The sequence below is a fragment of the Mesoplodon densirostris genome, chromosome 4, assembly GCF_025265405.1.
Source record: "Mesoplodon densirostris isolate mMesDen1 chromosome 4, mMesDen1 primary haplotype, whole genome shotgun sequence".
Lineage (NCBI taxonomy): Eukaryota > Metazoa > Chordata > Mammalia > Artiodactyla > Ziphiidae > Mesoplodon > Mesoplodon densirostris.
Window position 1 is genome coordinate 125,407,194 of NC_082664.1, and position 26,656 is coordinate 125,433,849.

At 50.0% G+C, this 26,656-nt stretch overlaps 1 protein-coding gene across 2 annotated transcripts in view; it reads left to right on the top strand.

The window, feature by feature from the left end:
- Positions 1-26,656, top strand: part of ITGA11 (integrin subunit alpha 11) — a 126,988-nt gene that overhangs the window by 47,080 nt on the left and 53,252 nt on the right. For both annotated transcript variants that reach the window (XM_060097100.1, XM_060097101.1), the window contains exons 3-6: positions 16,039-16,139; positions 20,359-20,450; positions 22,961-23,075; positions 25,682-25,809. In XM_060097100.1, the coding sequence (XP_059953083.1) occupies positions 16,039-16,139; positions 20,359-20,450; positions 22,961-23,075; positions 25,682-25,809 (436 nt within the window). The remainder of the gene's footprint in view (positions 1-16,038; positions 16,140-20,358; positions 20,451-22,960; positions 23,076-25,681; positions 25,810-26,656) is intronic.

A 26,656-nucleotide genomic window follows, 5' to 3' on the forward strand; every position in this document is an offset into this window, starting at 1 on the left:
AATTATGGCTTTCTCAGGGTATATGCCCAGTAGTGGGATTGCTGGGACATATGGTAGTTCTATTTTCAGTTTTTTAAGGAACCTCCATACTGTTCTCCATAGTGGCTGTATCCATTTACATTCCCACCAACAGTGTAAGAGGGTTCCCTTTTCTCCACACCCTCTCCACCATTTATTGTTTGTAGATTTTTTGATGATGGCCATTCTGACCGTGTGAGATGATACCTCATTGTAGTTTTGATCTGCATTTCTCTAATGATTAGTGATGTTGAGCATCCTTTCATGTGTGTGTTGGCAATCTGTATATCTTCTTTGGAGAAATGTCTATTTAGGTCTTCTGCCCATTTTTGGATTGGGTTGTTTGTTTTTTGATATTGAGCTGCATGAGCTGCTTGTAAATTTGGGAGATTAATCCTTTGTCAGTTGTTTCATTTGCAAATATTTTCTCCCATTCTGAGGGTTGTCTTTTCGTCTTGCTTATGTTTTCCTTTGCTGTGCAAAAGCTTTTAAGTTTCATTAGGTCCCATTTGTTTATTTTTGTTTTTATTTCCATTACTCTAGGAGTTGGGTCAAAAAGGATCTTGCTGTGATTTATGTCATAGAGTGTTCTGCCTACATTTTCCTCGAAGAGTTGCATGGTGTCTGGCCTTACATTTAGGTCTTTAATACATTTTGAGTTTATTTTTGTGTATGGTGTTAGGGAGTGTTCTAATTTCATTCTTTTACATGTAGCTGTCCAGTTTTCCCAGCACCAATTATTGAAGAGGCTGTCTTTTCTCCATTGTATATCCTTGCCTCCTTTATCAAAAATAAGGTGACCAGGGCTTCCCTGGTGGTGCAGTGGTTGAGAGTACGCCTGCCGATGCAGGGGACACGGGTTCATGCCCCGGTCCGGGAAGATCCCACATGCCGCGGAGCGGCTGGGCCCATGAGCCAAGGCCACTGAGCCTGTGCTTCTGGAGCCTGTGCTCCACAACGGGAGAGGCCACAACAGTGAGAGGCCCACGTACCGCAAATAAAAAATAATAATAATAAGGTGACCATAGGTGTGTGGGTTTATCTCTGGGCTTTCTATCCTGTTCCACGGATCTATATTTCTGTTTTTGTGCCAGTACCATAGTGTCTTGATTACTGTAGCTTTGTAGTATAGTCTGAAGTCAGGGAGCCTGATTCCTCCAGCTCCATTTTTCTTTCCCAAGATTGCGTTGGCTGTTCGGGGTCTTTTGTGTTTCCATACAAATTGTGAAATTTTTTGTTAATTTTTTCTTAACTGTTTTGGGTTTGTTATTGTAGGTCTTTTCCTTCTCTTGTGTTTCCTGCCTAGAGAAGTTCCTTTAGCCTTTGTAAAGCTGGTTTGATGATGCTGAATTCTCTTAGCTTTTCCTTGTCTATAAAGGTTTTAATTTCTCTGCAAATCTGTATGAGATCCTTGCTGGGTAGAGTAATCTCAGTTATAGGTTTTTCCCTTTCATCACTTTAAATATGTCCTGCCTTATATGTCCTCAACTCTCCCTTCTGGCTTGCAGAGTTTCTGCTGAAAGATCAGCTGTTAACCTTATGGGGATTCCTTTGTATGTTATTTGTTGTTTTTCCCTTGCTGCTTTAATATTTTTTCTTGGTATTCACTTTTTGATAGTTTGATTAATATGTGTCTTGGCATGTTTCTCCTTGGATTTATTCTGTATGGGACTCTCTGCTTCCTGGACTTGATTGATGATTTCCTTTCCCATATTAAGGAAGTTTTAAACTATAATCTCTTCAAATATTTTCTCAGTCCCTTTCTTTTTCTCTTCTTCCTCTGGGACCCCTATAATTCAAATGTTGGTGCATTTAATGTTGTCCCAGAGGTCTCTGAGAGTGTCCTCAATTCTTTTCATTCTTTTTTCTTTATTCTGCTCTGCGGTAGTTATTTCCACTATTTTATCTTCCAGGTCACTTATCTGTTCTTCTGCCTCAGTTATTCTGCTATTGATTCCTTCTAGAGAATTTATAATTTCATTTATTGTGTTGTTCATCATTATTTGTTTGCTCTTTAGTTCTTCTAGGTCCTTGTTAAACATTTCTTGTATTTTCTCCATTCTATTTCCAAGATTTTGGATCATCTTTACTATCATTACTCTGAATTCTTTTTCAAGTAGACTGCCTATTTCCTCTTCATTTGTTTGGGCTGATGGTTTTTTACCTTGCTCCTTCATCTGCTGTGTGTTTCTCTGTCTTCTCATTTTGCTTAACTTACTGTGTTTGGGGTCTCCTTTTCGCAGGTTGCAGGTTCGCAGTTCCTGTTGTTTTTGGTGTCTTCCCCCAGTGGCTAAGGTTGGTTCAGTGGGTTGTGTAGGCTTCCTGGTGGAGGGGACTGGTGCCTGTGTTCTGGTGGATGAGGCTGGACCTTGTCTTTCTGGTGGGCTGGACCACGTCCGGTAGTATATATTGGGATGTCTGTGACCTTATTATGACTTTAGGCAGCTTCTCTGCTAATGAATGGGGTTGTGTTCCTGTCTTGCTAGTTGTTTGGCATAGGATGTCCAGCACTGTAGCTTGCTGGTCATTGAGTGGAGCTGGGTCTTAGCGTTGAGATGGAGATCTCTGGGAGAGCTTTTGCCGTTTGATATTACGTGGAGCTGGGAGGTCTCTGGTGGACCAATGTCCTGAACTCAGCTCTCCCACCTCAGAAGCACAGACCTGATACCTGGCCAGAGCACCAAGACCCTGTCAGCCACACGTGAGCCAAGGATTTTGTAATCCAAGGAGGAGGACATTTCCAAAAATGTCATGATACGCTTCGCTCTCCAGTGGTTCAAGTGAGTTCTCAGCCTTTGTTTCTTCATGGCTTCTCAAAATGAGAGTAATGGCTGTCAGAGTAGCCGTTACTCATGGTTCAGAAGTGGGGAGGAGTGAAAGCAATCTGAGCTTTAACCCAACTGAAGAAAGTACTTTGAAGGATTCGGCAGAGTCAATGATTCCCTGAGGCAGCTCAGGGCTCCCTGATGGAACACAGGGCTGGCTTCTGTGTACTCTGCTCTCCTACACCCCATCCACCCCCCAGAGATGGGGAGAGGACCAGGAGGGAGAGAGAGGCCAAGGAGCTGTCCCTTAGCCAGCTGTGTGACCTGGGTGAGTGATCTAGCTTCTCTAGGCTACAGTTTCCTCAGCTTCAACACAGACTACTATCTCTCTCTCACAGGACTCTTGCGAGGATTAAGTAAGTTAATGTCAGGGGAAGCACCTAGCATGATCTCTGACACATACTAACCACAGCCCCCCAAACATTCGTTCTTGCATGCTTTCATTTATTTACTTGTTTATATAAAGTGCTTTGAAAGTAGATGAACGCATGACCCACTTTTGTCAACTCTTCTTATTGGGGCACCCTGTCCCCAGTTCCATTATTTCAAAGCCTGATGATCACCTGATAATATAATCTAGGGACTCCCAAAGCTGGCAGAATAGAATTGCCTGTGAAAGTTTAAAAAAGAATACAGATTCCTCAGGCCAATCCAAGACAACAAAATCAGACTCTCTAGAGGTAGGAATATACTTTTAAACATCTCCAAGCAAGTCTAATGCCCAGCCAGGTTCTGGAACCACTAAATCCTTTTTTAAGAGTCTGTGAGGGCTTCCCTGGTGGTGCAGTGGTTGAGAATCTGCCTGCTAATGCAGAGGACACGGGTTTGAGCCCTGGTCTGGGAGGATCCCACATGCCGCGGAGCAATTGGGCCCGTGAGCATCAACTACTGAGCCTGCACGTCTGGAGCCTGTGCTCTGCAACAAGAGAGGCCGTGATTGTGAGAGGCCCATGCACCGCGATGAAGAGTGGCCCTGCTCGCCGCAACTAGAGAAAGCCCTCACACAGAAACAAAGACCCAACACAGCAAAAATAAATTAATTAATTAATAAACTCCTACCCCCAACATCTTCTTTAAAAAAAAAAAAAAAGAGTCTGTGTGTTCCCATGCATTCAGAGGTTAGCTCCTTTCCAGGCTTATGTGGAGAGTGACCCTCACTGCCTGAATCCAAAGGAGTGACCAATGGCAGGAATATAGAGACCAGAAAGCAGGCAGCGATGACCTGATGAGGGGGGACAATGTGATGCTTCTCAACCAGGTAGGCATCTAACCGTCTGTCTAGACTTCAGGCCACTTATGTAGAGTTCTCTGGGCGAGTGAGGGGAGAATGGAGCAGATTTGGAACGTCAGGGAGGTGTGGGTGGCGAGGAAGACAAGGAATGTGTGATGCGAGCCTGGGTTGAGAATGACTCCACCACAAGCTCTGTGAAGACGGGGACTTGTCTGTCCCTCCCAGGCCTAGCCTTCACCACAGAAGACACGTTAGATAACGCACCTAAGCACTGGCACCATCAGGACCCAGCTGTCAGTCCTCCCTGCAGGGCTCAGACCCTTCTTCACCTGAATGACATCTGTCCACCCGGGAGCCTCCATCCAGGAGTTGCCTGCTCCAGGAAGCCTTCCCAGATGTCTGAGCGAGGGCTCCTCCTCTGTGCCCCGACCCCGCCCTGTCTCGCAACAATGTTCTCCACACTCTCAGCCCCACCACACCACTAAGGGTGTAAACTATGCTTCATTCACCTTCAGTCCATAGTGCCTGGCACACAGCAAGGGCTCAATAACTATTTCTTTGGATTGAAATTGTCCAAGCATCTCTTTTTACAGACGAGGAAACTGATGCCCGGAGAGGGCAGGTGGATCACCCAAGGTCACTTAGCCCATCCGGGAATAGATCAGAGCTCACCACAGACAGATCAACAGGTCCAGGACCAAAAAAGAGTATTTGTCCTTTCGCCTCCAGGCCCTCTCCTCTTGTTTGACCTCATCTGAGTCCACGTGGCTGGTGGAAAGAGCCGTGGACACAATCAGAATACCGGGTGTCCCAGTCTTGCCTCAGCCTCTACCCAGAGAATCTGGACATTCTCTGGGCCTTGCTTTCTTCTGCAGTCTGATGGGACTACCTCCCCCTGTCTGGCTGCCTCCCCTGGCTGTGGGTAGGATGAAACAAGCTGTTCAGCGTGTACACTGGTCACATACAAACTATCACTATCCTTATTATGAGCCAAAGGAAACAGGCCCGCCCAGGATGCAGAAGAGGCACATACCAAGAAATTAAAACTATACATTCCACTGAGAAACATCTGCCCACACTATGGCTATGTTTACGTTTCATTTCCAGAGGAAAGAGTTGTGATAAAACTGGGGGGGACGGGGGGAGGGGAGACTCAGCATGACTTGGAAAAACAAGCAAGAGTTTATCAGACATTTTGAAAACAGAAGGGATTTTTATACTGTGGACACAGCCTCTCTGGAGGGACATCAGACCACAGCCACTTTCCTGGGGAGAGCTGGGCCAAGGGCACCCCAAGGTTGGTGGTCCATCTTCAGATGGCACCCAGAAGAGCTCAGCCCAGCTCTGCTCCCAGCTACATCCCAAGCAGAGTGAAGATTCAGCTTGTCTTTGAAAAAGGAGCAGCCTCCTCATTTTCACTCAACAAACAGCTATTGAGCCTTGACTGTGTTCAAGGTACTTTGACCAGCACTGAGGGGAAGATTTAAAAGATGGATCACAGTCTCTCTATGCTATCTAGAGGCAGATTATCTAAAAGAGAGAAAAAAACAGACGAGAGGTACAAAGCATCATGGGAACTGAGGGAGAGCTTTCAGCTGAGAGATCAAGGGGTGCTTCCTGGAGGAAGAGGCACTGAAGCCAGTTCAGTGGAACTGGACTGGAATGGAGCCAGTTCAGCGGTTTGGGATGAGGGGACCGCATGCACAGAGGCAGGAATGAGAATGCCAGGTGTGGTGAAAAAAGGACAGCGGCCCTGTGAGACTTGGCATCAGGCTGTGAGGAGGGGAGGGCATTGAGCTAGATGGCACAAACTGGCCACTCTTTTTCTGACGGTCAGTGGGTCAGGATCTCATTTTCCCTTCAAATGGGTTGAAAATGTGCTTTGCAGTCACCTTCCCTCCCTCCTTGCTCTTCTGTTCTAACTACTTCTGTACATCAGGGGGAAAATGCTATCTGGATGTAAGCTGAGGTGGACCCAGTAGTTTCCAGGAACAAGGCAGAGAGCCAAGCTTGTGAAATCAACAGCTGTGATGATGCTTGTCAGCGGGCTCTGTGACCAAGATGACAGGGCGGCTCCAGGGCCAACCTGCATGGTGACAGGCACGCGCTTTGTACCCACTCCTGGCACTGCTATGCATCGCCACTGGTGCACAGGGGTTTTTTTATTCATTCGTATTGATAAAGGCCTTGTGCAATGGGAAAAAAATTTTTTTAAGCACCTGAACAGTTATCAGTAGGAAAAGGGATGAAACTATTTAAATATCCGTCAATAGGAGAATGATTAAAAAGACAAACATAACACTGTGCCAGCAGTATAAAGGATGAGGCGGAGCTATACTATCCATCTATACCAGGGCCGCCCCTCACATCCAAGGGGCCTGAGTCAAGAAAACAAACGGGGCTCCAGCCCACAGCCCACCATCTTTTCTTCCCACCTCTAGTTCCCTCTTGGTGATCAAGGGGCCTCACACATGTGGACACCCCACCCTATATATCCAAGCTCTGTCCACACCCCCAGCAAGCAGCCGCTCCTTGGCTAGCCCCATCAGTGGTATGATTCACCATCAAAAAGACAGATCCAGGCGGGGCTTCCCTGGTGGTGCAGTGGTTGAGAGTCCGCCTGCCGATGCAGGGAACACGGGTTCGTGCCCCGGTCCAGGAAGATCCCACATGCCGCGGAGCAGCTGGGCCCGTGAGCCATGGCCGCTGAGCCTGCGCGTCCGGAGCCTGTGCTCTGCAACGGGAGAGGCCACAACTGTGAGAGGCCCACGTACTGCAAAAAAAAAAAAAAAAGATCCAGGGAAGAAGCCTGTCCTGAGCTGTTGGAGCAGGAGACTCTGGTATCCCAGTGACCCAGAGTGGGGGGATGTGGGCTCTAGGTGCCTTGACCCCTAGGACTCCTCACCCCATAGAAAGAGGAACAGCCAGAGAAGGGTCAGTGCAGGACCCAGGGCAGGGGCCCCAGTGGCCAGGTCTAAGTGTGGAATTGATATATACTGACATGGAAAGTATAAAATAATTAAGTGAAAAAAGCACACTGCAGAACCATGTGTGTAGAATGGATTCATTTTTTTTTAATTTCCTACATAAACGCTTAGAAGGTTTTCTGCATCCCTGCTGCTAATGGTAGGTGATCTATAGAGGGCTGGGTTAAGAAGGGAAGTGAAAAGCCTTGCACGTTATACTTTGCACAGTTCTGTGCTATGAACATTGTACAAGCATGTATTATTTTTATAATCTAAAAAAATTCTTAAAGAATACTTTTTAAATGTTACTACTTTTTTGTACCAGTTAAAGTATTTCTTATGTGTTTTCTTGTGACCAAAAGAAACAAAACAAAGTTTTTTGAAAATTCAATCCTGGATCATTCCTAGACAGTCAAGGAGGTTGCTGTGGTCATGACCCCCAGATGTAGTAAAAATTCCCCAGACACACACGTTTCTCCACATGTCCAAAGGGCGTCCTATCTGCTTCTTCAGCAGATCTTTCATACAAGGGCTCCCAATCCTGCCTGCACATCTGGGAGCTTCTACAAATAGATTCCCAGGTCCCATCCCCCAACTGGCTGAATTAGAATCTTCTGGAGGTTGTGCCCAGAAATCTGCATTTGTAATTCCCCAGGTGATTCTGATGACCCTCGAAACCCTGGGTGGCAAGTAGCCCAGGCAACGGTTCAGTCCCATTTGGTAGATGAGAACACTGAGGCCCAGGGCAGTTAACAGCCTTGTCTCAGGGCAGGATGGGCAGTCTGTTGGTTCTTCTGCTAGAGCTGGTTCTTCTTCTCTCCCAGCTGAGTTAACAGGTACTGGAAGACAAAAGGGGGCCTGTTGTCAGCCGTCCCAATTTGCAGGCTATCAGATTGCAGCAGTCTCACTACGCCAGGTGATTAGCTAATTTGTTCAACAGCTATATTTGGAGGACCTACTCTGTGCCAGGCACTGTTCTGGGTATTTAGAGCTGCAAACCTGACCAACAAGGTCCTAGCTCCCTTGCATATCAAATTCTGAGAGCTAAGGACGATTAAAAGTCATATGAGGGCTTCCCTAGTGGCGCAGTGGTTGAGAGTCCGCCTGCCGATGCAGGGGACACGGGTTCGTGCCCCAGTCTGGGAGGATCCCACGTGCCGCGGAGCGGCTGGGCTCGTGAGCCATGGCCGCTGAGCCTGCGCGTCCGGAGCCTGTGCTCCGCAACGGGAGAGGCCACAGCAGTGAGAGGCCCACGTACCGCCAAAAAAAAAAAAAAAAAGTCATATGAAAAAGGCAGCATCCGAGAATGCAAAGTGCTATGAGGAAGATAAGGAAGGGTGGGGAGGTGGGGAGTGACAGGTGGTCCGGAAAGGCCTCTTTGGGGAGGTGACATTGGAGCTGAGCCCTAAATGATGACCCGGCTGTGCCCAGCATTCATAGCAGCCTTGGTAAAAGTGGGGACAGACAGGTGAGCAGCAGTGAGATAATATAGAGCCTCAGAAGGCATGATGAAGGGGATGGATTATACTGGAATGGATTTGGGCCTTTGAGCCCAACGAGGGTTCTGGTCGCCATGCCTCTGCTTCCCCTACACGGTGCTTCTCAAACATGAGTGAGTATCTGCATCCCCTGGAAGGCTTGTTAACACGCAGATGCTGGGCTCCACCTCCAGTTTCTGATTCCCTTCCTTGTTGGTCTCAGGTAGGGCCGAAGACATTACATTTCTAATAAGCTCCCAGGGGAGGTGGACACTGCTGGGCTGGGAACCACTCTGAGAACCACTGCTGCATTGTAACGGCCTGTTGACCTGTCTGTCTCCTCTACTAGGCTGGAGGTCTCCTGAAGGCAGAGACCACATCATGGTCACCATTGTGCCCCCTGTGCTTGGTGCGTTCGTAGGAGCTCAGTAGATGCTTAAGATTCAGTGAATGAATGAGGGTGTGGGTCATCAGCAACATGAAATAATATCTGTAAATGCCTTAGAACATACAAGCACTATGTAACTGTGTTAGTCAGGGTTCCTCAGAGAAACAGAACTGATAGATGATAGATAGATAGATAGATAGATAGATAGATAGATAGATAATAGATAGAAAAAGAAAGAGAGAGATTATAAAGAGTTGGCTCATAGGATTATGGAGGCTGGCAAGTCCCCAAATCTGCAGTTTGAGTCAGCAAATTGAAGACCCAGGGGAGCTGATACTGTAGTTCCAGTCTGAAAGCAAACAGGCTAGAGACTTAGGAAGAGCCAACACTTCAGTTTGAGCCAAGGTAAGAAAAAGCCAATGCCTCAACTCAGAGGCAGTCAGTTAGAAAGGATTCTCTCTTATTCAGCGGAGGGTCAGGCTTTTTGTTCTATTCGGACCTTCAACTGATTGGACAAAGCTCACCCTCATTGGGGATGACAATCTACTTTACTCAGTCTACAGATTTAAATGGTAATCTCATCCAAAAGCACCCTCACAGACACACCTAGCATAGTATTTGACCAAATATCTGGGCACCCCTTGGCCCAGTCAGGTTGACACATGCAATGAACCATCACAGTACACATAGTTGTTTAAATACACCCAGTGGATTCTCATCTCTGGTGAGGGAGTTATGGAGGCAGGGAGAGTAAGGAATGTGCTGGCAAACAGAGGGGTTCTCATTTTCCTGGACTCCTCCTCCTCAGGAGTCCAGCCCTGCCAGGCATCTGAGCCACAGTGAACCACAAGCCCCTCCAATGAGCCCAGGGAGACCTGGAGGTGCCAACCCCCCTCGACAGGTCCCGGGTCAGGGGCTCTCCCTCCGCAGCCCACCCCCAGCCAGGACCAGGGTTTGCTGCACTCAGCACTTCTCCAGCCCCATCTTGAACACATTAGGCACCATACTCAGCTGGCTGAAAGGTTACATTTTCCATGGAGAGAGGAGAGAAACGGCCTCGCTAGAGGAATAGTCTCTCTTTGTTCCCTTGAGCTCTCTGCTCCTCAAGTGGGAGCCCCTCCCTGATGCCCCGATCTGATTTCAGGGAAGGAAATGAAGCCAGGAGAGAAATGGAACAAAGGGCCTGGAGTGGGTTTGAGTGGAGGAGGGGTGCAGTCCCAGCTCCGAAACTGACCAGTGTCTCCCCACAGGCTTGCTACATCCACCTTCTGAGCCTCAGATACAATCTGCCCTTCCAGCTCCAAAGCTGTCCTGGTGATCAAAATCAAATGCAGGTCAATCACATCCAAAGGGCTTCACTAAAATGAAAAGAATTGTTGGTAATAATTGGATTTCCTGGGATGCAAGGTCCAGGTCTTGAGGAGAGGAGCAAAGAGGCTGACCAGGGAGGGGATGCAACCCACATCTTGCCTTTCCTAGGCAGTCCATGCTGGTCCCTGGGCTCAGGACCTTCTCCAGGGGCAGGCCCATCAGTTGCAAATATCCTCTTTCCTTCCCCAACAGCTGATGGCCTTTTTGTTCCCGTGGCTTCTGCCGGCCCCATCTGCTGGGGAGCTAAACTGTTCACACCTGCCTTCCCAGACACAGCCAGTCAAAGGCGGAGCAGAGCCAGCCTCTGCCTCCCGGCTTTCCAGCCTCCACGGCTCGGGTGAGGGCGAGGGCACCACCCTGGGAGTCAGGACACCCTGCACCCGTCCTGCTCTGCCACCATCTCGTCTGAGCCCTCATGCACAATACTTCCTATGCCTCGTTGGTATGTGACAAGCCTAGGCAGAGGAGCCTCCACGTTTCCTCCCAGCTCTGATGGTCTGCAAGGCCAGTTACCAGGTAACTAGAAACATCTGGAGTGCAGGGCTCCCTGTCCAAGGGGCTGTTTTAAGTGAGCTGCACACAGAACAGAAGGATTTCTGTTCCCACAAGGCTGGACCAGGGGACAGTTTTATGCATTTAGTTAAACAACCAGAGAGAAATAATATACGTGGTGTCGGCAAGTCTGCCCACCACTCACACAATAAGTATATACCCCAGATGGGACGTGAGCAGGGGTTTATGGATCTGTTCCTCTCTCATTGGTCATGGATACTGTGTTCCTCGTTATAGCATGGTAATATATTGAATTTCTAGGGGTAATTTTAACTATGTGCTTCTTTTTTTTTTTTTTTTTTGCCTTGCTCATTCTAGTTAGGATGTTTTCAGTTATAAATACCTGAAAACTTAACTCAGACTTATACAGTAAAAAGTAGTTATTGCTTATATACCTGAAAAGTCCAGCAGCAGTCACACTTCAGGTATAGTTTGATCCAGGGGTTCACAGTATCCGTGGGACTTCAGCTTTCTCTCTTGATGCTTCTCTCAGTCCTCCTTCTCTCATACCCCTCATCATTACAAGGTGGCTGCTAGCAGTTCCACGCCCTACATCTGTACACTATGGCATCCAGAGAAAAGGGACCACTTTGGTCCCTAAAGCCCAAGAGGAGGTCCTGAGATTGGGGTGACTTACGTCATTGGCCTACTCAATCCCTTCAGTCCAAGGATAACACTGGCCTGGCCTACAGTATATGCTCAGTCCCTACAACTGGGAATGAAGCCAGATTTTCTAGATCCCCAAACAGAAATGAGGACTGTTGGGAAGAGGGAAATGGAAAATCAAGCAACAGTGACTTTAAACAGGAGCTGGGTCACTGCATTGAACCTCTGCGCACAGAAACTATTCAATTTCTCAGCAACCTTTTTTCCAGGCACTGAATCTGGAGGCTCCTCCTAGGCCTGAGGCAAAACTAAAAGCTCTGGAAGCTGCTGCTGCTGTAGACTGTCAGGCAGAAGGTCAGAACAGTCCCTGGGGACCTTTTACCCTGGGCTTCAAGACCATCCTACATTAGTGAGGCAGGGCAGATGAGGGCATCTTGGTCCTCAAGGAATTATGACACGAAAGCACTGGCCACAGCAGTCAGCAGGGATCACATACTGGTTTATGTGGGAAAGCCTGGGCTAATCAGTGAGGGTTTCCTGGAGTAGGTGGGACTTTGTGTGCTGGGTCTTAAAGGGTGGGATGTGCACACCACAGCGGATGCACAGGATGGTATACTGGAGCACAGAAATAAAACGACTCAAGTTCTATTTAGGTTTATCTTTTATCTGAAAAAAATAGGATTACTGATACTCAATACACAGATTGCCAGCTGTACACTGGTATAACTTATATACAAATTTACGTATATTGGGAGTACACATTACCTTTTTTCCTTATAGGAGTGTGCAGTTTAAAAAGGTTTGGAGATTAAATTGCCTTGAAGGATGGAACCAGGGCTAAGGTCCCCACTGGGCCTTGTTGGAGAAGGTGTGAGGTAGGGATGCAGGGGCCCCTTCTCTTACGCTATGTCATGCTGGGATCCCAGGAGCCCAGCATGCAGAGGGGCCACATCCTGCCATCCTCAGGTAGCCGTCCCCACAGTGAGCCTCCTCCCTTGGCAAGGCCCTGCTTAGAAAGCAACCACTAGAGAAGGGTCCTCCAGGGCTATGGCTGAAGCCTGCCACCAATTCTCCCATCCGCAGCAGCCCTGCTCCCCGCCTCTATAGGAGGAAGGCCAGGAGCCCGCAGCCAGTGAGTCACGGCACACAGCCCACGGAGAGGGCCCAATGCTCACCACGACCTTTGGGGTTTACCATCTGGTCCCCATGCCAGAGGGTATAGGGTGTCCAGCCCCCGAGAAGCACAGTGGGCCCTGAGGCTGCAGATGGCTATATAAGGCTGAGGCCGCGGGAGTGACAGGGGTGCCAGACCCCAGGAGCAATTTGGCTGGTCTCAGTGGTGACACAAACGTTTTCCCTGTGCTTCGCCATTATCCCCCAACAGCAAGACTGAATCATATCCTCGAAACCTCAAGCCCGACGGGCAGACGTAATGCCAAGAATCAAGAACAGCAAAGAGGGCTAACCCAGGCCCTCCCTTCATGGCAAAAAAATATTGGGGACAGCACAGAGAAAGCTGCCCCAGGAGAACTAGTGCCAGCTCTGCCGCAAACTGTGGGGCCTGGGTCAGCTCACCTCTCCAGGCCTCAGTTTCTGCATCTGTATGATGGGAACAGTAAGCCCTGCCCTGCTACCTCATGAAGTGCCAAGGACGCCCAGAGGAATCAGGTTTGGGAGAATGGGGACAGGACGTGGGGGGGGGGGCCTCGTTCTTTGAAAAGGACACAGCCTGGTCTTGAGGCAAATTTGGGGTCACAACGACTTGGTGTACTTACTGCCAGATTGTCACATGTTGGCCACTTCAAGGACAGATGACTTCTAGGAAGGCTCCAGTCTTTGTGGACTTTTTGTGGACTCTCCTATATCTAGGAGCTTACCTAGATACACCCCTTTCTGTTTGTCAGTGCCTTGTGGCATCTGTGGCTCCCCAGATGACCCTAGGTGACCTACCCTAGGTGACCCTAGGAGGTAGGCAATAGTGGAACTTTTAACCCTATTTCATGACCAAGAAAACCAAGGTCAATGAACTTCTCCAGGCCACACGGCAAGCTGGTGACAGAATCAGGGTGAAGAAACACCCAGCCCTGGAATCTCAGCCCAAAGATCTTGCCCTGTAATTGGAACTCCACCAAGTTGTCTGTGGGGCCTCAAGAGTTCCACTCTGTAAAATGGGGAGAGTTGTGAGGAGCCTGCCTTGTCAGGCAGCAGGAGTGTTTTCTAGAAGACGCACGAGGATCACTTTTCTAGAAGATGGCCAGGTTTTGTTTTTTCTAATCTAGAACTTGCTGTGCCTGATTGTCCCGGAGACACCCTGCGAGATGTTCCTCGAAGGCATGCTTTCCAGAAAGCACTCACCATCAGGCAGTGGTGTCCTAGAAGGAACATCGCTCTGGGACACTTGGTCACACACCAGGTTGACCTTGAAAATGGGAGCAGCCAGAAAAGCAAACATGCTTTCCAGAAAGCACTCACCATCAGGCAGTGGTGTCCTAGAAGGAACATCGCTCTGGGACACTTGGTCACACACCAGGTTGACCTTGAAAATGGGAGCAGCCAGAAAAGCAACCTTGGAGCCCAAACTTTCCTTACTGACCTCTCTCCCATCTCCTTCTCTCTCTCTCTTTTTTTTTTTTTTTGGCTGGAAAAAATGGAGCAGCCTTGACCACACAATCACTCGCAGAATTAAGTAGCCAAAAATCACATTGTCTAGACAAATAGATTTTATGAGTCCAGTTAATTCCTGCCAGTCAAAAATAGGCATGCTTAATAAGTGGATATATTTAGAATCTGTCATTATCTGGTCCCCAGGGGAGAAACCTCAGCTCTTATTACATAGACTCTAATTTCAAACAGAGCTCTACTAACTCCCACGCTGGACCTTAGTTCTTTCCTGATGGCACAGAGAGGTGGGTGGGAGCTGGGCCGGGAGATACTTGACCACAAGAAGCTACTTAAGTCCTGTGAACCTCCAGGTCTGTCCCTCTCAACCATCTTAAGCCAGAAAATGAGCAATTGCTTCTTCTTTGGGTCATGTTTCCAGTGGGTGGCAAGTTGTCGTGAGAGCAGGGCTATGGAAAGGTCTGCACGCTCCCAATGTGCCACATGTCCCTGTGCCCCTCGGGGTCTGGGAAACCTCCAGGGCTGTGTGAGCCGTGGCACCTCCTGCCATGACAGTGCAGCTGTGCCTGGGAGAGTGGTTCCTGACTTGCTGTTAGCACCAGGGCCTGAGCCAAGCAGGCGGATGGTGGCTGAGAGCAGAACTGACACCCAAAGCCTAGAGGGGTCCAGATGTGCCAGAGGTAGGTGACGCTGAAGGGACACAGTGCCCAATTTCAGGATTTTGCTTCACGTCAGCACTGGGATTCCAGCTGCCTGGCTGGGCCACTCTGGGTCACCTCCAATGGTGCTGCCCGCTGGTGGGCCAGAGATAAGACATAGAGGGGGCTTTGGGGCACTCTAAGGAGAGGGCCTGGGGGCTGTCCAGGTTGTGGTGGGATTCTCCCTGGCCCCGAGGGAGGTGGCACTGCCGGGGCTTCGCCAGGTCAGGAGGGAGTGGCCGCTCTTTCTCTAGAAATATGTGTGCATGTAAGCAACATGCGTTAATTTCCAGTGGGTGCATAACAAATTAGCACAAAGTATTGATAGATGACTTCCCAAAACAGAAGTTTATTCTCTCACAGGTCTGGAGACCAGACCTCCAAAATCAGGTCGTCAGCAGGGCTGTGCTTCTTCTAAAGGATCTAGGAGAAATCTTCCTTGCTTCTTCCAGCTTCCAATGGTCCCAGGCATTCTTTGGCTTGCGGCAGCTTCACTCCTAGCTGTGCCTCCATCTTCACATGGCTTCCTCTTCTCTCTGGGTCTCTCCTTTGTGTGTCTCCTTAAGGACACATCATTGAATTTAGGGCCCACCTAGGTAATCCAGGATGACCTCATCTTGAGATCCTTAACTACAATTGCAAAAACCCTTTTTCCAAACAAGGTCACAAAGGCATATAGGCTCAAGGCAGAAGGCCCAGCTGGGTGTTTGCCCCTTGCCATTCTTTAGCCCAGCTGGCTGCCTTGCCCACCCTGAGCAAAGACTTAGTGCCTCAGGGGACAGCCATGAACACTGTGCAACATGCCCCAGCCCCCGGGTCACCAGCTGAAAGGCTCATGTAAGGTGAGGAATGAGGCCACCCACAGGTAGTGGCAGATGGCCAAGACTCCAAAATCATCCTTCCTCTGCCTGAATGACCCCTATTACCACAGTCCCACCATCTAGCAAACTCATATTCATCTGTTAAGACCCAAATCAAGAACACCTCCTCCATGATGTCTGCCCTGCCCTCTTCTCACAAGGATGGACTCCATCCCATTTGTTGCCAGACCCATGTGGTCTTCATCTCTGTGTCTCCAGATCCTGGCAAGAGCCTGGATAGGCCACAACATCCCTCTTTCAGGGAGATGAAGGTCTGAGTGTGAGGGTATGTGTGGGCTGCCCCGCCAGGATTCCCTCCTGCCCTCCCTACCCTACTCTCCCCTCAGCACTGCCCTGCAGGTTCCATCCTTTGCCAGGAAGGAGAACCTCCCCCAGCATCTTCACTTGTCTTCTTTTCCTTCCCAGGTTGGTCATCGGTGCTCCACTGGAAACCAACGGCCACCAGAAGACAGGAGACGTGTACAAGTGTCCAGTGACCCAAGGGAACTGCACCAAGCTCAACCTGGGTAACTTGGGCCACTGGTCTCTCCACAAGGAAGCCAACCATTGTCCAGGGTGGGGCAGGTGCTGAAACACGTCCCTGCCCACAGTCACACTGTGAGGTGACCTAGCTGGTGTTGCTGTCCCTATTTTGCAGATGAGGAAGCTGAGGCCAGAGAGAGGAAGTGACTTTCCCACAGTCACACAGCTTGTCAGGGGCTGGCCAGGATTCACACCCAGGTCTCCAGTGTCCCAGGCCATGGCTCTTTCTGCCTCATCCACGGCCCCTCAGCACAGGGGAGCCAGGAGCATTTCCTATCTCTTTTTTCTGACTTGGAAATAATAACAATAGCCAACATTCATATGTCTTATATACTGTTCACCACATGCCAGGTACTGGTTTAAGCACTTTTAGGTATTTTTGACTCATTTAATCCCCACAATAGCCGTATGAGATTTAATCATTAACGACAGCCTGTGGAGGTGAGGGGACCTGCCCAGGGTCACCCAGCTAATAAGCAGCAAGGCCAGGATTCCAACCCAGGCCATCTGCAGCCACCCTTTAACCACTGCGCAGCACTGCCTTTCTGAAATGATGACTGTGTTCCTCGCTGAAGCACTCTGGGGCACAGGGGAGACGCTGTGAGCAGCCTCAAGGCCTTCCAAGTCCTTGTAAATCTACGTGTACATGTGCGCGTGTGTGCGCACAGCCTGCGTCCACTAAAGCACACGTGCCACTCCTCTAAAGCACTTCTGCTTTGTTCTAAAGGTCAGACAGTGGCCAGGCTATCACTTTGCTTTCAAAAGGGAGCAAAAGTCCCATTTGGGCTGAGAAGCTGCGATTCCAGGACTGGCCTTCCCCAGGGCAGGACCCTCAGCCTCCCACTCTTCCAGGAGGGGAGCCTCCATCCTAGAGCAATGGAGTGGGGTCCCCTGGGGAGGCTGTGGGGAAGCAGGGCCTGGGGCGGTGGGGGGTTGGGGAGGAAGATGGCAGAGCTTTAAGAGATAAGCAGATGGATGAAAAGGCCACATCAAAGAGAAAACATGTGAAACCAGATCCCCAGGGCAGCCAGCTGTCCCAGCATATAGTGCTGGATGCTCCCTCTGGCCACATCTGTGTCAGGGCCATGGATGGGAAGTTCAAACCCCAGCACAGCCGGGGGCCCAGGCTTCAGTGAGGAAACGGTCCAGGGCAGGCTGGAGTCTGGCTGGCAGCTTATGGATCCCGGTCGTCACCACCCTGAGAGCACAGGCTCCCAAACAAGCCAAGCTGGATTCTCCTTCCAGCTGTACAGTTTCCTCACTGTGTGTCCAGGGGTAGCTCACATCCTCTCTCTGAGCCTCTGTTCACTTTTGTGTGACCCTAGGATCCATCCCAGGTCTAATATGCCCCCCAGCCTTTCATGAGCACCTAGTTTGTGCCAAGCACGATGCCAGTTACTGGGGATACAGCAGGGAACAAGGAGCCAAGGGCTCTGCTGGGAGGGCACAGTAAGCGAGGAGACAAACTACAGTAGAAAGCAGGATCATCTCAGGTGGGGAGAGATGCTGTGCGATAAACCAGGTGTTATGATAAGAGAGGCTGGGTGGGGAGGAGGTAGGGGGCGGGTACTATCTTAGCAAGGTGATCAGGGAAGGTTTCCCTGAGCAGGTAACTTTTGAGCAAAGGTCCGATGGTGAGATGGAATCAAGTGGGACCACAGCATTCCAGGTAGAGGAGAAGCAAGTGCAAAGGTCCTGAGGTAGGAATGAACTTGCTCTGTTGGAGGACGGAAAGAAGGCTGGGGCAAAGGGAGCAAGGGGGTGGTGGTAGACGTGCGCACTGAGCTTGGGGCCTGGGCCACTGAGAAAAGCCCCCGGTCCAGGTGGGGACCAAGACACATGAACCCATCATTTAGGTTCCTCTATTGCTCTGGTTTCCAATGTGGACCTAATTTCCCTCCGAAGGAGGAGGAGCCCCTGCTGACAATGGGAGACACGATGCCATCAGACTCTGAAATGGGGGCTTAAGCTGGGAGGCGGTGGGCAGCAAAGTGCATGGAGGCCGAGGAAGAGTACTGGTCAGGAAGCACCTCATTTGAGGAGTTTCTTTCCCTCCCGATGAGGAGGCAGGAAGACCATCTGTCAGTTTATCCCCACAGTGGAAAACGCAAGGCAGGGAAACCTGAGTCCTAGTTTTTCCTATGGCCTCTCCAGGCTCTGAGCCCCACTCAGCCAAGAATGTTCTTTCCTTTCTCTCCAGGGAAGTGGGTGTCAGTTATTCACACCTCAGTGTTGAAGGGTCTACCTACCTCTGGTGCTTTTTTTTCCCAACACCTGGATGAAGTCAGGGTTTTTGTTGAGCGGCAGGGGCTCAGGGGGAGGGGATGTGATTCTGGAAGGCAAGCCCTGTGTGAGGAGGGGCTTATGCCCCAGCCCTCACACAGACCCACTGAGAAAGGTTTAAGTCTCTCCTGGTCACAGAGGGGAGGTTAGTGACTGCTCCAAATCCACGAGCAGCAGAAGCTGGACTTGAACCTGAATCTTTCTTACTCCAATGCAAGGGTCTTCCCCACCATGCCGTCTGCTTCCTGGCCCACAGTTTCATTGAGGACCTCAGTCATTGAGACAAGGGAGGAAGAGAGGGGGCGGGGTGAGGTGGGGGACGTACCCTTTAAATAAATGGGGGGCAGAATTCTCCAAGCCGCTGAGGGGAGGAAGTTGCCCAGTTGGGGCTTGGAGCTTCCTCTCCAGACTTCTCACCACATCCCTCTGCAGCCACAGCCCTGCTGTCAGGTGGGGAAAGTCGGGATGTAATGTTGGCTCTGCTGGGTTCAAGTCCCCACGCTATCATTTATCAGTGATTGACCTTATAGAAGTCACTAACCCTCTGTGCGCCTTGACTTTCTCCTCTGTAAAATGAAAATGGTGACCCCTGGGCCTCCCAGGACCAAGAGGGGGTCCTGGCAGGGCAGGTGGGCGCAGCACTTTGTAAATGATTAAGGCACCGTAAAAGCACCAGGGTTGTTACTATTATTTTCTCTCCGGTTGCTTTGGACAGACAAACCAGAAAACAATCCCAGGCACCTGTAGAACAGCCAAGAGAGGCTGGATTTCAAAAGGAACCTTACTACAAACTGAAGGAAACCAAGGGGAAACAAACAACAAACACAGCCGCCCCACCCTAGCCCACAGTACAGTGGGGGGTCTGAAGTTCTGGCCTCTGCCCATGCCCAGCCCCAGGTCTTGCTGGCCTGGGCCGCAGAGGGTCGGCCAACTCTTCACACTTCCAATCGCCAACAAAGCTAAATGCTCCTGAGCCCTTAGAGATCACTCCCCTCTCCTGAAGCAGAGAACACATCTAGATCCTGCGCACAGCCGATGAGGACTTCTCGCTCCGGCTTAACAAAATACCCAACTCACTCCCCCCTGAACTCTCCCCGGCAAGTGTCTGCACATGTGTGCGCGCGCATACACCACACACACACACACACACTCTTCTGGGGACTTCAAGCTCACTTCTTTCCTTTCAGTGGCCTGACAGAATGATCTAGTAAAACCTTCCCCAATATAATCTGCTTAGTAAATTTAATCTCCACAACCCTCTCCCTCCACCCAGTTGGCTGATAATTCTGCCCCTGAATACTCCTCTGGGGACCCGCCACACAATGGCATTCTTGGGCAAGACCTTGTGCCTCTAGAAGGCTCTTGTTAAGTTGGCGATTTGCTCCCTGTGAGAAAGAATCAGCTATCGTGTGTCAGTTTATCAGCTGAGCGGAGAACCAGACCCTGAGAGAGTTGGGCAGGGGACTGCTACGTTTGATGGCAGGTTGTCTTAAAGAAAAACGTGGAGGAGGCACTGCATAGAGGAACCAGCCTCGGAGGGAGCCCTGGTTTGTGTGGGGTGGGGCACAAGGGGATGGCTGGGGGAGGGAAAGCTCTGGACGAGGAGATGGAAGGCTCTGCCATCTGCTTCCTGTGTGACTTTGGGCAGTTTGCATGACCTCTCTGAGACTCGTAGTCCTCATCTCACAGAGAGTCGAGAGGAGGTAATTAGACCATATCTGGGCAAGGCCTTAGTAAACTGTGAAAGGTTGCCCTGACCTGCAGGCGAGTGAGGCATCCAGAGGGGCAGGGAGAATGGGGGAGGACCCTGCCTGGTACCGACTCAACCTCTGGCCCCTCTGGTGGCCAGCGACAGCAGCAGAGTCCGGGCGGAGGACAGGCAGAAGGGGCTGCAGGCTGAGTTTCTCCCTCCCACCCCAGGAAGGGTCACCCTATCCAACGTGTCCGAGAGGAAAGACAACATGCGTCTCGGCCTGAGCCTGGCCACCAACCCCAAGGACAACAGCTTCCTGGTAAGAGCCACCCACCCACCCTCCCTCTGAGCCCTTCCTGCCCCACAGGCCCTCTGCTTGGGGCCGCGAGGGGCGTGTGGTGGCTGAGCATGCCCACCCACCGGGCTGCCTGTCCGCGTGCGCTCAGGGAGCAGCCCCTCCTCTGGCTTCCTGCCTGTGCCATTCTGCCTGCTGTGCCCTAAACTTCGGGGGGGTACAATTCAGGCAGGAAAAAGGATTGAGCCCTTTTGTGTACCTTCCCTTTGGGGCTGGGGGGAGTGCAAAGCAGATAGCCTGCAAAGGAATAAGAATAAATAAAGATATTCAACAGTCCAGTGGTAGGGGCATCTATCCTTTCCTTTGGGGAGCCCAATTTGCAAGGCAGAGGCTGAATCTCTGCTCCAGAATTGATGAAAGAAACAGGACACACCGCACACCCTGAGAAGACTTTGAGGGGAAGCCGTAAATGAGTGAACGCAGATTTACTACAACGGAGGGAAGGATACAGAGGGATGGGCCACCTGGACTGCATAGGATCAGATGGGAAAGCTTCCCAGAGGAGGTTTCTGTTTTGTTTTTAAAGAAGAGACTAGTCTTAGCAAGGAAGAAAGAGGAGGGGGTACTTGGGCTGAGGTGGTAGAGACATTCATTCATTTAAACTATTTTTTGAGCACTTACAATGAACGGAGCCTGATGCCAGGCACTGGGAATTCATCAGTCATCAGAGCTCTCGCCCTCCTGGAGCTTACTTTCTGGCTGGGGGAGAGACGATAAGCAAATGAGTAATGTGAACATGGTGTTGGGACAGAAAGGCAGCAGCGGGCTGTGCTGGGAGATCTCTGCACCCCGCCCAGGTGAGCATATGCAAGCTTTGCACACAGTAGGAGAGTACGGGTGGTGTGATGGATTGGCACTGCCTGCCCCTTGCCATCACGTTCGGGTGAACCACCACGAATGTGGGTGAGGCTGGGACTGATAGTTCCTAGAGTAGCTGCAAGAAGATTTCCGAGAAAAATTACCCCAGAAAGCCCAGTAAAATGCACCGCTCATTTTAAGATGGGAGGGCTTGTGTCACTCTCTGTTCTCACCCATCAGTTCATTTCTGTTGACACATGAGACATCTTGGGTGTGAAGCATCAGACATCAGGGCAGCAAGATGACTGGGATGTTCAGAGACTTGACAAGAGCATAGTGGCTCTGCCAGGGAAAGTCCTGAGGTGCCTCGATGTATGGTTGGCCCACAGCCCTCATCATCCCCAACTAAGGGCAACAGGACCCCTGGCCCTGTCCGTGCATACTTGTCAGGGGCTTTGGTCTGACCCTATTCTCCCTCTGAGACTCCTTGTCATATGCCTACTAACTTGATTTCACCTACTTCATAAGGTGGGATGAAGGTCCAAGAGGGATGGTGTGCTACAACCCCTGGGGCCTCTGTGGGTAGGTTAAGACCCTAGTTTATAAATAGCAACTTTTGTTAACTCATTCACTCATCCATTCATCCATTCACTCATCAGCCCATCCCCCAACCAAATGTCCTTCCCTCTATTCATCTATCCATCCATCCATTCATTCATCCACCCATCTGTCTACATGTCAGTCCACCCCCTCATCCTCCCATCTAATCATCCATCCTTGCATCCATCCCCTCCCACATCCATCCATCATCCATTCGTCTATCCATCATCCATCCATCCATCCATCCATCATCCTTCTAGCCCTCCAGCCATTATCCATTACCTACTCTCCCATTATTCATTCTCCCCCACTTCCAAAAATAATTTACCAGAGCTTCAACAAAGGACACAGATAATACAAAACCTTTAAAATCTGAGTTTAAAAAAAGAAAGCTAATTAAAGAAAGGGATTGGAAGTGGAATAATTATTCTTCCAAACCAAGGGAAATTAGAGCACAAATTGTAGTCCTGAGTTTTCCAGCAGCAGGACAAACATGAAGGCAGAAGCTGGACTTTCATTTTTAATGACCCTGACTCTGAGAGGGACTCATCACTCAGTCTGTAAATGAGGGGCTGACATCAATGTTTTTGGTAGCAAATTTCAGAGAAAGAGCAGAGACATTCTTTTTCCTTTCCTTAGTAAGAGCCATGGGCATGTTCTGGGGACCCTGTCCTGGAAGTCTGCCCAGAAATGACCTTCAGGCGACCTCTTCAGAAAGACCCTTTAAGGGTCCACTCCCATGGATGACAATGCTTTCCCGCATCCTGTGTGGTGGGCAGGGGGAAGGAGAGTCACAACCTGATGATGGGGTGGAGAATGGGACCCTTGAAAAGACAACAAAGGAGGACTCTAAGGTTAGTTTTTCTCCATTTCACCTGAAACCAAGGGAACTAGTACACGTTACAGCAAGAGAGATTTCAGTTAGACTCAAAGAAGACCCTCTAAATCCTAAGGACAACACTCAGACGGAGGATTCTGTCTTGGGTCTTGGAGGTCGGGACTGGGCCGAAGGCTATTGGGCCCGGACCCTCCCTGAGGTCCCCCGCTGATTAGGGGGTCCATGCTGTGCTTCACAGGCTTGCAGCCCCCTCTGGTCTCATGAGTGTGGGAGTTCCTACTACACCACAGGGATGTGTTCACGAGTCAACTCCAACTTCAGGTTCTCCAAGACCGTGGCCCCAGCTCTCCAAAGTAAGTGGCTTCAAATCTGCAGACTTGGGCTGAGCGAGCGACAGTCCATGGGAGGCTCCGAGCTCTGGTCACCACTATCCCATGGCTACAAAGCAGAACTTGGACTCTAGCCCCGCCCCACTCCAACTCTCTGGGTAGCCTGTGGGGTAATAATCTTGGCCCACCCTCCCGGGGCAAATGAGCTAAGGTTATGAAGACCATCCTGGCAGCCAGAGAGTTTCACTGCAAAACCACCCTGAGTGAGGAAGAGATTGCTGGCCCACCATGTACAGCAGGCAAGCTGCGTACTGCCGAAGTCTGGGGACATGGTTCACTTAGACTACAGCGTGCATGGCGCCCTCTGACGTTATGGGATGCAGCTGCCCTGTAGGTGAAGGGCCAAGGAGGACAGAACTACCCCTGGTGATAGTCCCATCTAATCAGTGGTCCTGGACATGAGGAAGCACTGCCCAGCTTTCCCAGAGCCTCATGGAACACAAAACCTCCCACTCTCTCCCCACCTGCCAGGAAAGTCTGGGGAAAGAACACTCAGACCTTGCTTCCTGCAAGCCCAGACTGCTTGGCTCCGAGCCTCACTATTTCCTGTAGGCTAACCACCAACACCCAAGCAGCTGCTGCCCGTTTTATTGAGGGTGAGGGGATTAGCACTTCTGGCTAGAGGCAGCCTCCCTCCAAGCACCAGGGCCCAGTCATAGATGGGAAGGTGGTGCTTGTGGGGAGGGAGGAGGAAGGTCAGTCCAGCAGGGGCTGGAAAATGATCCCCTTAGGGGCAATGAGGAAGAGTCGATTCTATTCTTACAGAACGTCAGTGGGAGGGGCAGAGGCAGTGCCGGGGCTGGGAGGAGGCTCACAGCCAGTCACGGGAGGTGTGCCACCCCCTAGAGAGGTTCTTTCCTCTGGGCCAAGGTGTGACCATCTCAGCCTCCCAGAATCTCCTGTGGCGGAGACCTCCTCACCCCGCTGACCAGCAGCGGTGCCCTGGGAGCTCAGCAGATCCAGATCGCAGGGCACCCCCCGCCACCCCTGCCAACACTACGAAGGATCTAATTCAGCAGGTCTAGGATCAGCCACAGGGCGTGTGTATGTGCGCACGTGCGTGTGTTTCAAAGGCGTGTTCTGCCATGTTTAGCAACCACAGAGGTTCTTCCCAATGTGTCTTAAAATGAAAAATTGGAAATCGTAAGAAAGAAATCAGTAATAATAAATGCGTTCTAATAAAATTGGCTTTAAAATAAAAGAAACCTGGCCCCTACCAGTAGATTAGAAACCTCTCCTAATCAAGGAGTTACTGTCTCGTGTCCTTGTGGTGCCAGCACCACACGGCGCTCCAGCACATGGCGGGTGCTCAGTCCACAGGTGTGGGGCAAAAGCACACTGGGGAAGGACAAAGCTATCAAGCACCGCTAGCCTGGAGGTGTAGGGCCATCACATGCTGTGTGCGGCATGTGCAGATGAGACCAGAGTGTACACACAGCTTCTCCTAAAGCGGAGGTGATTCTGAGCATCCAAACACTTCTAAAGTGCTCTCCCAAACACAGAACCTGTGCCAGGTGCCTAGGCTCATGCCACCACCTTCCCCTCCTGGGGAGCTCTGACATCAACATACTACACCTTCCCGATGCAGGAGTTACTGGAATGGTTAACTCACAAAGGCCCCTGCTATATTGCTGTAAAGTAGATTTGAAAACAGTGTGAAATTCTCCAGTAAAAATAAGCAGATGCCCAATATTTCAATGTGATACAGTATAGTGTATATCGTATCAGATTGTATCATCTCCTATTTCAAGGTAAGTCCTGCTGTTTCACAAACAGAAATAAATTACTTAGATGTAAAGAGAAGTTTTTTAATTTGTTAGGTTACCAATGTTTCATGTTTTCTTTGTTGCTTTCTATTATTCATTTTAATTTGGTATTAATATTACAAGAATATAGAGAAACCTTCAGGCTCAAAGCAACGAGAGCTTGACCTGATGATGTCATTGTTACATTAACCAAGTGGTTTGGTTAAAAAAAAATAAAAAGAAGATAAGCTAAGATTCTTGAGCATTTACTTGTGCTCAGCCCTAGAAGCATCACCTTGTTAATTCCTCGTGGCAATCCTCTACTATCATCATGCCTCTTTTACAGAAGAGAAAACCGATGCCAGGATGTTAAGTAACTTGCCCAGGGTCAAAGCCGGGGGTCAAACAGTCTGACGCCAGATTCCACATTCCTCGCTATTACACCATGCCTCCCTCCTAAGAAGTGAAACCCATTCATTTGGGCTGAAAGTGGTAATGCCCACCTACCCATTACAGTAAAATAAACAACAGTGAGGTACTGATTCGGGCACTGTTGGCTGCCTACCAAACATTGGCCAGCTAACGGCGGTCAGTCCCTGTTGAGGCGCAGAAGCAGTAGGGCTCCATTCATGCTTTGTTCAGGCAGCCAGTGCAGAACGGTGGGGCAGAGCCAGGAATGCCTGGGCTCCTCACTCACGTTGCCCAAATAAATGTTCAGCCTGAGGACAGCTCCCAGGCCAGGCTTCCCTGGACAGTCATCCAGGGAATCAGAGATTTGCAGACACTGGCTCCTTGGGTAGCTGTGACCATGTTCCCACTTCCCAGGGTGCCAGACCTACATGGACATCATCATTGTCCTGGATGGTTCAAACAGCATCTATCCCTGGGTGGAGGTTCAGCACTTCCTCATCAACATCCTGAAGAAGTTTTACATCGGCCCTGGGCAGATCCAGGTGAGTGTGGTTGGGACTCTTTCCTCCTCCAAATAAGGCCCCCCCAAAACCCATGGCAGATGCTGCCTTGGGGTGGGGGGGGAGCATCTGTACATGCGCTTGAAAGGTGTAGGTGAAAGGGCCAGCAGCAGGGCCCTGCAGCCCAGGACACGCATCTCTGCTGGGCGCATCATGGGACTGTGTAGGGGAGGCATCACTGAGTGGGTCAAACACTGTCCTCTGGGATAGACACCACCTATTAACAAAAACTTTGATCAGCCAGAGAGTGAGAAGACACTAGCTCCCTGCTGGGTGAGGCACAGGGAGAATTAGACACTTTGGTCTTGGAGAAGAGACGGGAAGAGGTCATAGCTGCCAGCACATATTTGAAATGCTGCCTGGCTAACTAGGGGGTAGATTTATTCCGTATTGTTTTGGCAGGCCAAAGGAGGACCAATGAATAGAACTGACAAGGTGGCAGATTTCAGGTCAATCTAAGAAATTATTTTGTAACAATTAGAGCCGTTAAAAGGGGCGTGGGCTTTCTCATGAAGTAATGAGTTCCCCACCACTGGGAGATCATCTTTTAGGGTACGGTGGATGAAAGTCCAGCGTTGGAAATGCACTTGTACCAAATAATCTCTGTGGGCCCATCCGACAGTGACATTTTTTCATTCTAGTCCTACTATAGGTAGGTTTTTGCTTATTCTTTAAGGTTTTTATTTCGAGACTATTAATATTTGAGTCTTATTAATATTTCAAACTTCTCTTCCAAATTTGAAAGAACCTTAGTTCCAGAGTTTGGTGAACAATGCCATGGCCCTCCACCCACACTGCTAAGATTTTAGACTTCAATTCTGTGCTCAAC